General features: G+C 38.1%; 1 protein-coding gene across 1 annotated transcript; it reads left to right on the top strand.

The window, feature by feature from the left end:
• The first annotated feature begins 3,400 nt into the window (after positions 1 to 3,400).
• chic1 (cysteine-rich hydrophobic domain 1) lies at positions 3,401 to 9,982 on the top strand. The gene is made up of 6 exons (XM_044039712.1): positions 3,401 to 3,564; positions 6,737 to 6,791; positions 7,958 to 8,113; positions 8,522 to 8,578; positions 9,025 to 9,084; positions 9,813 to 9,982. The coding sequence occupies exons 1-6, from the start codon at positions 3,419 to 3,421 to the stop codon at positions 9,861 to 9,863; spliced, it is 525 nt and encodes a 174-aa protein (XP_043895647.1). The 5' UTR covers positions 3,401 to 3,418; the 3' UTR covers positions 9,864 to 9,982.
• Positions 9,983 to 12,807: the final 2,825 nt, after the last annotated feature.

Below are 12,807 nucleotides of genomic sequence, written 5' to 3' on the forward strand. Positions count from 1 at the left end.
CGATTATACCTGTCATTTTTTACCTCCGTGGGGATTATTTTGGAGTTTTAATACCCGCTGTAACATTTGCTTGCAAGTTTTACTTGGACTCAATACAGATTGTTTTTAAAGGAACATTTTGTTTCCACCATGATAATATGCGATTGTCTCAAATCTAAGGTGCAACAACACTTTTGTGATTAAATAATCTCATTATCACAAAAATCTACACATTTTTAGTTATTAAATCTAAAATCACCAAATATACCCTTTTTTTAATCAGTGAGAAAATAAAAGACTTACAGATAGCAATTTTTTTTCCAAAGGTGATACTGTTAATTCAAGCTTATTTTAATTTTATTTCCTAAATCAAGGCAACCAGGGTTGACTAAAGAGCTTTTCAAAGTAAAAGGCATGACAACAAGATCTAAAACATAAAAACAACAATGTAAAAAAAACACAAGTAAAACAATAAAATAATAAAATGGTGAAAATCTAGATACAAGTGTTGGAAGATTTAAAATGTTCAATGAAGCTCAAATGAGGAATTTTATCCATTCTTAACGAATCGCTGGTTTGTTGTTGTCAGACTTCAGCTAATTGTAGAAGTCCACAAATAATTTGGAATTTAAACCCAAGATTGCTGTAGATTAGCAGTACATTTTGTCTCAATGTGATCAAATGAATCATTTAAATGTCTATATCCTGGTTATATCACTTAAAAAGAGGAAGATGGAGCATAATAGAAAATTAAAAATCAATGTTTTGGGCCAAAGTATTTCATTTGTATGCGACATGTTAATTGTCAGGCGTCTAGACCGGCTATTTTGGGACATGTGACTGAAACCTGCATTACTGGATTATTTATGGAGACGCACAATTTTAAAGATGACCAACTCTTGTGACCCTGTTCACAATATAACAAGAGCACACGTGTGCTATGTGTTTTGAAAAGGTCAACCAAATGTTTCCAAAAGATATATGGATGGTAAATGAATCACAATTTCATTTCACAACTTCCTGTCATGCAAGTTATTTAAACACACACATGTGTGGGCAGCATTTGAAGTAAGGACCTTCATAGCTTCATATACCTAACCTGCAACGTTTAGTAAAAGCCAATCTTGTCCCTGCTCCACCTAAATAAAATAAATATGAAGCAGAAAAAAACCCACCTATTTGACCCATAAAATAAAACAATAACATGTATAAATAAAGATATATGCATCTAAGTTATCATTGTTTGCTGCATTGATGAAATTTAACAACCGCTGATATTTCATTACAATTTTAAAATAAAACACAGAGTTATGTATAGGCCTAGTCATTCCATTAATAGAATTAAATAAAACTAAAAGTAATCCACTTTGTAATAAATAAAGCAATATTTGGATTATATGTCACTCGTGTCACGTACGTCCACGTGGATGTGGATCCAAATATGCACAGGATTCCAAAGTGTTTTGTTGGGTTAGGGGAAGGTTTTCAATATTGCATTTGACGTATAGACATTGAACGTCACGTGACACACAAAATATTAAAACACTTTTATTGATTGCCTTGATATTCAAATAAGAGGTGTTTATTTTGTGAAAAAAGGTACAGGGAACCACTGCAGAGAGGCTGAAGAGCCACATTCAGCCCAAGAGCCGCAGGTTGCAGACCCCTGCCCTAACCCTAACTTAAACCTAATTCTAACCCTAACCCTAAAACCAGGTCTTAACAGGCCTTTAAAGATGTGAGGAGTCGGGGGTCAACAGTTGCTTGATCAGCAATAAAGATGAGAATATAATCAAAAATGTCAGATGGTCTGATCTGAGTATTTCAGAAACTGCTGATCTACTGGGATCTTCTTGCACAACCACATATGCTGCTGTTAAGGGCCGTTGAAGATGCAAAGGGCCCTCAAGAGCACCTGACATGTCTCACAAGAGGGTGTTTTGTAAGATATGACATTGTACTCAATGGCCATCACACAGCGACACAATGGTAGCTGCCTTCATATACAGCATGTGAGTGATCAGACACAAAGTATGTTTCCCTGCACAGTTCAATAGACCTCTGTGTTTTACAGCTGACCAAAACAAAGTTGGCTGACGGCTGGTTGTTTGCACGTCGAGCATCATTTCCAGTCTTCCTATATTATCAAGATCTTAAAAATATTCAATTCTTTGACCAGACAGAACATGAACATCAGTACAAAATGTGCCGGACTATGTCACGTTTGTTCTTCCTATTGTCTTCTTCTTCTTCTTCTTCTTCTCCTGTGTTTCTGCTTCTTCTTTCATTTCTAGGTTCAAAGCCTGAGGGTGGGAAATGTTGAGCATGTGCAGAATGTCTACACCAGTTTGAGTTTGACTCAGCATTACCTGGGTGTGTTAGTTAAACCATGAAGGGTCTGTCAGTACAATTTCAGACAGAATAAGATGTTTATACATATATACATGACCTGTATATCAGTGACCTGAGGGCCAGTGAACTTCTAGTCTGGTCAGGAGGGGGCTGGGAGCCAGTCAAGTTAAAAATATCTTGATAAATCCATGTTGATGTTGCAATTAAAGATATTTAGGATGATATTGCACACCATTTCATTCTCTCAGCTAGTCTAACTCACTAAGTTGATTTTTGTATTAGTATAGTTGATGGTTGTATGGAGGTACAAAGCCAATTCTGCTAAGGGCCCCAGAAAAGGCTTGGGCCTCTGCCAGACTAGTTTAAGATGATGGCTAACTAATACCTATTAACTAAAACTAAAGGAGACACTTTCTGAAGAAACTGCAGAGGGATTGAAAACGTTACCTTTTAGTTGTGGGAACATTCCATGAGGGTTTGTCCTGTGGATGTGAAGGAAAGTTTTCCCTAACGTTAGCTTTTGGTTGCACATTTGGTTCCCAGAATGTTCTCCTAATGTTACTTTTGTCACAACCTTCATTAAACCTTTATAGAACCTTCTATTTGCTTGTACTAATGTTCTCCTAATGTTACATTTGTCATAAACTTCATTAAACCTTTATAGAATGTTCTATTTGGTTGCATTAATGTTCTCCTAATGTTACAGGGAACCTTTGTAGAACATTCTTTTGGTCAACATATGACAGCATTTGGTACATATTTGACTAATTTCAATATTTTAGGGTTAGGGTTAATTGCAGGGCTGCACTGAATTAGAAGTTGAAATGATGAAGTTTGTAATTGAAAGTATAAATGTTTAAAAAAGAACATTTGTGCAAAATTAAGGATTGAGAGTAAGAAACATGTTCAAAATGTGAATAAATTCATTGGAGCTGTTTTGTTAAGTTATACGTTTTTATATAAATATAGTTTTCAAAGTAAGTGCAGTGAACACACAAGGGCCACGGTCGCTCTCCACCAGCTCCCGCTCCTCCGCGCTCCCGCGCCAACATCCGTGTCGTGCGCGGCCCTGCGCGAGCGAGACGTCATGAGCGTCTCTCCAGCCAACATGGCGGACTTTGATACCATTTATGAGTTAGAAGACGAAGAAGATGAGCACGTAATAAGCGAAGAGCACTTGCCCAGATACTGTCCGGAGCCCGTGGTCATGCGAGGAGCCGGACACATCACAGTGTAAGCGAAGCCTCGTCCGCCGCTCACGTCTGTCCGAGTGTTGCTTTGTTGTCGTTAGCGCGCTGTTAGCCTGCGAGCTAACTCAAATCACAACAACTGACGGCCAGCGGCCATATGTTGTGACACGGGGACAAACGGGATTGACTTAGAACGGAACATTGTCACGGTAAAAATAACATCAAAAACTAACGGCGACTCTTTTGTGTACTCTTGGCAATCGTAAACATCATAGTCTTCCGCACGGTCGTGATTTGTATGGATGTTTAACTGTATTACAATGGTGTCCTGGTAAAAATGTTTAATATCAGTGGGTATCGATAATTATCGCTATAAATGACAGATATGTGAGGGTGGAATTGGTTGCTCTTGAGTGAAAGTTGAAGAAACCAGAGAGCTGTGGTGTTGAACTTATTTAATGACGTAAAAACAAAGGAGAAATAAGTCCCACATTTAAGATGATTTTTTGTGTTTGTGCAACACAAATGTTATATTGAGTACATTATATTGCCCTTTTGAAATATTGCAAATAAGGATGAACAATTACTCACAACAGGGATGGAGTGATACCACTTATTTGTGTCCCATACCAATATCACAAACTTAAGTATCTACCAATACAGTCGGATACATTAGTCGGATACAGTCATTTTAGACCATTTATGAACTATGAAGCTGAAACACATTTGTGCAGCCCAAACATGACTCAGCTTTTTCTATTGTTTATTCCGTTAGTAGTGAAGCATGCTGTATGTAGAATTTTTTTAATTGTATCAGAATTTCCATTTTTATCTGTCCTATAGCCAGTCCAGGGACTTTAACCAGTATTGGACACATTCTGACCAATACCGTTTCCCATCCCTAATTCACTAATAATATACACTCACAGGCCACTGTTTTAATGCAAACATCCAATCAGCTTCAAACCGAGCATCAGAACGGGAATGAAATGTCAGCTTCTCTCGAATGCTGGCCCACTTGGATTTTCATGTACACTAAACTCTAGGCACTACAGAGACTGGTCAGAGAAAGAGGAAATATCCAGTGGGTGAAAATACTATTTCCAACTGTCAGACTGGTTTTACACGATAGCAAAGCAACGTGAACTCAAATAACCCCTCAAAACAATCAAGGTATGCAGAGGAGCATTTCTGACCACAAAGCATGTCAAACTTTTGAGCAGATGGTCTTCAGTAGCAGAAGAACTTTTACCTCATTAGGCACCCTGTGTACCTATTAATGTGGCCACTGAGTATGCACATGATACAATTTTCTTTAATATAACTAACGTTGGATATACTGTACATTGTTATGCATACACACTTTGAAACACCACATGTAATTGATATTAATGTTTAACTGAAGATGTGTGAAATATTTCTTTGTTCATAATTTCTGACCATTAAGAAGCTTAAAACCAAAATAAATAAAATTCATCTTTATTTAAAAAGATTTAAAAATATGTTTGGCTCTGCGAAGTAGTTACTGGAATAAATCCGCCAAGTTCAGTGCAGTGCCACCACCTTAATTACCCTGTTAAATTTTACCATCTTATAAAATTTTTATTTTGTTAACATAAGGGTTTTTATTGTGCCATAGCTAAGTATACATTGCCTTTTGTTGTGTCTCGCTGCCCAAAGAGATGTATTCAAATGTTTTATATATAAAAAAAATATATATAGTGATTTTATGATCATGTGAAAAATTGACAAAATTATTCAAATGAATAATTAGAACAATTTTTATGTCAAATTAAATCACATTTATTTGTATATTACGTCTAGGTAGTCTACAAAGTAAAGCTGAAACATTCAATATTATCAAGAGGAGAATAGAAATCTAACAGTTCCCACAATGAGCAAGCACTTGGCTTGAGTGAAGAGAGAGGAGTTTATTTTGAACAGGAAGAAATCTCTGGAAGGAAACCAGACTCAAAGATGTGCAGCCATCTGCCACGGCCGGTTGGGGTGAAATGGAAAATTGAACGTGGTGGAAAAAATAAGGGATTGGGGGCGGCTGTAGAGACATAAGAGAGAGTTGTATTATCAGGATAGTCATTATTTTTTTTTTATATATATATATATATATATATACACACACACACACACATTGTTTACTTGGGTATTGATATTATTGAGCTTTGCCTCTTAATCAAGTCAAAGTCCTCCACAACCTTTCAGTCAAATATGGTTCCTCTGGTTTAACATGAGGGTGTAAACACAGTGTGTACAGTTCAGTGACTATAAAGTTCATTTTCAGAAAGGAATAAAGTTATGAATATATAGTTTACATTTTTATACTGACCTCGTAAAAATTGCTGTACAAACGCTAAATCAAGTACAGCACATGCTGTTGTTTTCTTGTGTGTTGTGAAAGTTAGACTGTGCTGCTCTTGGTCATCTGGAAACCAGACCATCTGACACACACACACGCACACACACACACACACGCACACACACTTGTTCTTGTTGCTGAAGATACTGTAGCTCTTCAAAGCCTGTTGTCAAAATGCAGAGTGAAGTCCTGTGACGAGATGTGTAGTAATGGAGTTAACATATTGGCTATCAATGTTAAAACAGTTAATTATATAAATGCTATGCAAGGATAATATGCTCGTTCGTTAACTGGGAATGGTCACAGAATATATCAGTCTGCAGTGGCCTATTCTAATCAGTCAATCGCTGGGGGGAAAAAGGAATAAAATGGCTCACTAAATAAATAAATGTACATAATTCTCCAGCCTTTTACTGAAGATTTATGTGTAATTGTTTTAAGTAACGTGCATGAAATGAAGTAGTGATTCATTCATCAATCATACGTCTTGTAAACGTCAGGGTTATCTATTCAAAATAATACTAGGTGTGAAAAATGACAGCCTTGTGTGGAGGATAAAGCAGTAGAAAATGGATGAAAAAACTACTATATTACTACTAAATATACTATATTGTGAATAGTTTAGTTCACTATTTATAATTTGTGTAACAATTATTCGGTTGTTAGTCATTTTTCTTTTGACAATAATTAAAGATCGTAACAGTTTGTTGGTATTATAACACCCCTTATTCCACGCTTGATTTGAATTTGAATTGTTCTTATTGCATTTATAGGAATGGCAAAGTTTGTACAAAGATTGAATTGAATACGTATTCATGTGTTTTTTACTTTCTCTTCTCAGGTTTGGACTGAGTAACAGATTTGACACCGAGTTTCCCTCTGTTCTCACGGGAAAGGTACAGTCACTCTTTAGTTTTCCTGCATTGGAGTCTTTGCAGGCTGTTCAACTCTCAAGTGGGAAGAATTCACCAATTAAAACCCGCAGTGATTCTTTTGTTTTGTTTTGGGGCCTTTTAACGGCCCCCAAACTTCCCCCCCAAAAAAACCTTCCCCATTCAGAGCTCTCCAAGTGGTTTTCATCTGATGGAGATGCATTTCAAGTAACACACCGCGGTGCATAGAAAAGAGCCTGAATGTGCTGCTGTCCGGCTCTGTAAATGAGTAAGCCGTGGATGGGGCTCCGTTGACAGCGACCCCAGTGTTTTGAAGGCTCCAACTCCAGGTGATAAAATAATGAAATGAAGACTCTGCCGGAAAGCTTCCTGGGTCAGACACAGAAACACAAAAAGGCTGCAGGGGTAAGAGCAGGCAGAGGGAAGTGTGGGCCAATAAAAAGTACCTTCAGTATTGTGACCCAGGGTGACGTGATGGATGAGGTCACAATTATGATGATTGAAGGGTGCAGATCAGGCCCTGCTGGGCTTTATTCTAAGGTCTAAGGCTGTTTGCAAAGAGACCTTTGCATCCTGTCATAAAAGATTACGACCCCTGTTTTATGGCGTACAGACTCGGCGAGGAATGAGCATCCATTCAAGTTGTTTGGCCGACGCTGCCACAGGCACTGAGCTTATCTCTCCTTTTGAATCCCTCCTTGCCTTGAACAGTCTGGAGCTCGGTTAGCAAGTCAGAGCCATTGTGTTCACAGATGCCATCTCATCTCTGGACAACATCTGCAAATATCTACCTGTTGGTTTTGCTAAATCCCTTTGATCTTTGTGCACAGGTCTGTCGGTCAGTGTAATTAGGAATCTTTCATGTTAGCACCACAGAAAAATGTGCATTCTCTTTAAGGTGCAATTTGGAAAATGTCAGTGTATTACTTGACTTAAATGATGTTTATGTTTGTCCATTGTGGTTTATTGTAAAGAAACATGGCAGCCTCTGTAGAGCTCACCAGGCTCCTGATATAAATATGAAAGTCTCATTCTCAGGTCAAGAAAAACAACTCACACAATCAGGCGAATGCACACATAATTTAACCTTAATTTGACACTAAGATTTAGTCTGATTCTTACAGCTGCTCATAACAAGAGTCTTCATTTTCATTTCGGTGTGCTTCTAGGTTGCACCGGAGGAGTTCAAGACCAGTGTTGGCAGGCTGAACGCTTGTCTGAGGAAGAACTTGCCCGTGAATGTGAAGTGGCTTCTCTGCGGCTGCCTGTGTTGCTGCTGTACAGTCGGCTGCAGTCTATGGCCCGTTATCTGCCTCAACAAGAGAGTGAGTGCGACAGACGACGTGGACATTTTAACTCTCCCTTAACCCTTAACATTGGCGCTGATTACTCGGCAATTCAGTCACACTGATGCGAGTGTAAAGGGTCATAACGGCCCGTGTTCAATTAGTGTCTCTGTGTAGAAATGATGCACTGCGTCTCACACACACACACACACACACACAGCTCCTGTCTCTCTCTCTCTCTGGCCGCCCAGTGCAAGGGTGTGTCATTTAAAGGTGCTGTTACCACTCACAGTTACTGACAACAAAATTACTAGCTGGTAAAATAGTCGAGTCCATAAATCCTCACACTCTACCTGTTTTATTGTTATCTGTGAAACTGATTTCTGTTCTCTTTCCTCGTGTTAATCTTCATCGCATTTATTTATTTATCTATCTTTGTTCCACCAGACGAGAAGGTCTATCCAGAAGTTGTTAGAGTGGGAGAATAATCGATTATACCACAAGGTAAGAGACGGCGTAAATTGAGCCCGGCTATCATGATGAATTAATGACCATTAATCTGCTTTGAAAGCTCTTGAGCCACAACACAAGTCTCTCCCCCCCCCACCCCCCATAGCTGTTTGTGCTAGATTTTTGTGCACAAGGAGAGGAGAGTAAGGTCAGCTCTGCAATGTGCTGTGTTAATTTTGTTTTGTCTCGCAGCAACAAATTACAGCTAGTAACTGTGCAAAGGCATAAAGGAAGCTCTTCAGGGTGTCTGGCCACTGTTTGACCCCAGTGAGACCAGACAGCCCTGCGACCAAATTCCCCTGACACTGAAGGGGAGATCTCAGACAGATTTTCCTTTGTGCGTGTGTGTTTGTGTGTCTGTGAGGGTGGGATGTTCATTCAGTCATTCTTTCATTCATTCACTGTGTCCGTTCCTTTTTTTTTTTTGCTTCTCCCGTCAGCTGGGTCTGCACTGGAAACTCAGTAAAAGAAAATGTGAAAGCAGTAACATGATGGAATATGTAAGTGGACCGTCGCAGCCATGCTCGTGCATATACTGGTGCTGCAGCTACTAATCAGTGATTTAATCACATCTACTGTTTTAATAACCACTTCATCTGTTTGTGAAGTGGGAATCATTTTAGTTTGTGGACAAAACAAAGACGTTTGAGAACAGCAATAATTTATGGACCAAACAACTAATTGATGAATCGATAATAATAATAATAAAAACTAATAGTTAGTTGCAGCCCCAGTGTATAAAAGAAAGTCATGAATCTTTTTCTTGTGTAGCCCAAAGAGGTGTTTACATGTCTTGTTTATTTATTTTTCATCATCAGATTCAGTCAAGTTAAAATTCGTAATATATAATAAACACATGTAATGCGGCATAAGTTAATATTTACTTGGGTTTAAGCGGTTCATCTGAAGTAGTTGATCTTGAGGTGAGGTTAGTTTTGTTTTTTTTCATTTCTTCACCTTAAGTTACTGCAGTAAAGTCGTCTTTCCCCGAGTTCACCACCAGTCCCTAAACACAACCATTAAAAAGTTAACTATGTTGGTGTTACTTGACATTTTCACACTTTATTCTGTACATATTCAGTATTAAAGATGTGTTAAACAGCGTCTCCTCGTTTATACTGTACTTTAATAAATCCTAATACTCAATTTCATTCTAACTGGTTTGAATAATGCAGTGCAGTGGAGACTAAATAAACACCACGTTCTCTCTCCCTCTCTCTCTCTGCAGGTGATTCTTATAGAATTCTTACCTAAATATCCGATATTCCGACCGGACTGAGGAGGCAGTTGACTCTCCTGGAGGTGTGGCCCTTGAATCCTATCCTTAGTGCCTTGTATATACAGTAAAGTTAGAGTAAGGGTCTGCGTTGGCGTTCCTCGTGGCGAGCTGTACACCCCACTACCTTGTACATTAAGATTTGCAACACTGTCACTTTGCTTTAGAGCAGATTTTACATTAACCCCGCCACCCTGACAGAACTAGACGCGTGTACCCTCTGTTGCACTCTGATGTGTTTGCTTTTTTTGTGCATTACATGTGACAAAACAAGTGTTAAAAAAAAGAAAAAGAAAAGTTTTTCAAAAAAGTGCATTTACCCCAAAGAGCCGTCAGCCTGAATCCCATCTATTATATCAAGAATGTGATGCCTCCACCTTCCTTATCCGCCCCTTGCCTTATGTGTAATCTTTTTGATAACTTTACATGTAACATGAGGAAGGCTTTCGGGTTATTTGACAAGTCTGTAGATTAAAATGCTTTTCTTTCAATCCAGTCCTCTGCGAGTAGATGGGATGGTTAAAATTGCCTAACGTACAGCGTGTTTATACTTTACATCTAACCCCGCGTACATGGGGGGAATTAGCTAAAAGTAGGACAACCTGACCTGTAAATACGACGTTAGCGTAAGTTGTACAGCTGTATACTATTGTTTACATTACGTTAGCTAGCTTTTTAGTTTTTGTTTTTTTTCTTTGCTAATATATTGTATTATAGTTTCAAAGAATGAAAGATGTCCAAGTACCTTTCTAGTATACACAGTATGGACCTGTTTACCTTATAAGCCATATAGTTACAATATACATCTTGCCAGAGTTCGGACTGATTATTGCACTCGAGAGAGAGAGAGAAAAACGAAAAGTCAGGATGTCAGACTGTAATGTGTCCAAAAATATTCAACCAATAACAAGAGCTGTGCTTGTTACTGTGCAGTGTTTTGCCAACGAAGATGATGTTCAATGACACATCGTCTCCTACAGGTGGAGGTGACGACATCTCCACCTCTTTTCACTCCGCAATTCCTCTCATTTATCATTATTATTAATAATATTATTATTCAGTTTATCCCAGTACTGTGTTCAATTTTTATAGTTTTGTACTACTTTCCTGATGTGTTGAGCAGATGGTTCCTTTGTTTCAGTCATTCGGTCCAGTGTTATTATTATTATTATTATTATTATTACGTGTCATTTTCCCTGAATCTTTATCGACAGATTCCTGTATCGCGTTGTATTAGAGTGCCTCTTGGATTTTGCTGGTGAAACACACCGAGAATTACAGGGTGAAATTAGATTTTTAAGTCCTCCTCCTCCTCCTCCTCCCCAGTGCGGTCCTTGTTACAATCCTTGTAAAGTGTTCACCTTAATGACCTGATCCGAATGGAGAGAGAAAATAAAATTGTGGAATTTTTCCTTTTGCTTCCTCGTCAGTTATTTTGTATCAAATTTAAGTTAAAAAAAAACCCTTAGCTGACCTTCTCTAATGTACCTTCCCCTCCCTGCGGTCTGATGCCACCGCTCACAGAAATGTGGCCGTCTGTCATGTTTAACAAGGTGTCGAGGCGTCGTTAAGTTTAACAAGGCAGCCCTGCCATTACGCGATTTATAAAACCAGACAATGTTGTTCTATTTACCCGCTGCTGGTTTGTTGGAAATACTAGTATTTCCACTTTATTTCACTACAACCCCCGAATACTGTGATGGTGGGCTTCACCGAGCCTCCTTTTATGGTTCTTTGTTGTCTCACTCACAATCTGTCTGTGTTTAGAGAGTTTTTTTTTTTTTGTAACTCCACTAGTGTTCCTATGCTTTAATCTCAATGTAGTTACTCAAGTCATCAATAACTGTAGAAAAACTGTTTTTCCACACGGTTTAATCAATGAGTTTTCTTGGCAAAGATCTACAGTGCTTAACAAACGTATTACACTTCCATCCCAAAGTCACAGCTGCTCTAAATGAACAGCATTGATAAATATCAAAATAACTTTTTATGTTTCTGTAATGTTTAACACACTAACATGAGAGTATCATTTTTCAAATGTACTGTTTTATAAAAAACATAGTAAAGCACATTATAATTTAAAATTGTAGTTATTTAATTTGAACAGAAAGATAGGTTTTAGTGGTTGAGTGGCTGATTTAATTTGGGTAAAAAGGTGAATTCAGTTATTATATTATTATTTGCCCAAATGAATTACAATAAAACACTTTTTACATTTATGTTTCCTCACTTGTGTGACAGGTGGTCTAATAATTGACTCACATTAACACTTGCCACTTGTAAAAAAGCCTTGTAACTTCTTTGACTAGTTTGTCATTCTAAGTGGATTCTAAGTGGAGGCCTGTGGCCACTGCCGTCTTCTCTCTCTGTTTGACTTTCATATATACCCCAAACCTGTAGCGAGTTGTACTGGTATCTCTGTGTCATATGCAAACACTTAGTTAGTCTTCATAGTGTTCCACAGACCCGAGGAGGCTGTAAATGAGTCAGGGTTGTTTAAATATGCAAATATTCACTTGTTCTTTTTTGTTTGTTGCGTTTCAGTTCATGTCAGTTTATTTGACCCAGATTATGTAACAGCACTTTCAAATCATAGGGTTTGTGCATCTCTACCGTTTAAGGTGCACATAATTGTTCAGTTTTGACCTAAAATATTGAGAATATTGATATTTGTGTAATGTTAAGGTTTGTGTCCACCAGGGGTCACTGTCCAGTTTATTAGACATTTCTAACTAATTCTGTAGTTTTTCCTGTGAATACTCTGGTCACATGTGACCAAATCTCCTCTGATCTCATGATTGTATTAAAAAAGTAAATAACTTGTAAATCCAAAGTGACATGAATGCTGAATTCATATTTTAATCTGCAGCAGTTTTAGAACATTGTCTGTGAGACAAAGATAGACCTTTGTAAAACTGCTTCACTCTTCATGCCATTTCAGACCAGT

The sequence above is a fragment of the Solea senegalensis genome, linkage group LG12 (assembly GCF_019176455.1).
Source record: "Solea senegalensis isolate Sse05_10M linkage group LG12, IFAPA_SoseM_1, whole genome shotgun sequence".
NCBI classification, from domain to species: Eukaryota; Metazoa; Chordata; class Actinopteri; order Pleuronectiformes; family Soleidae; genus Solea; species Solea senegalensis.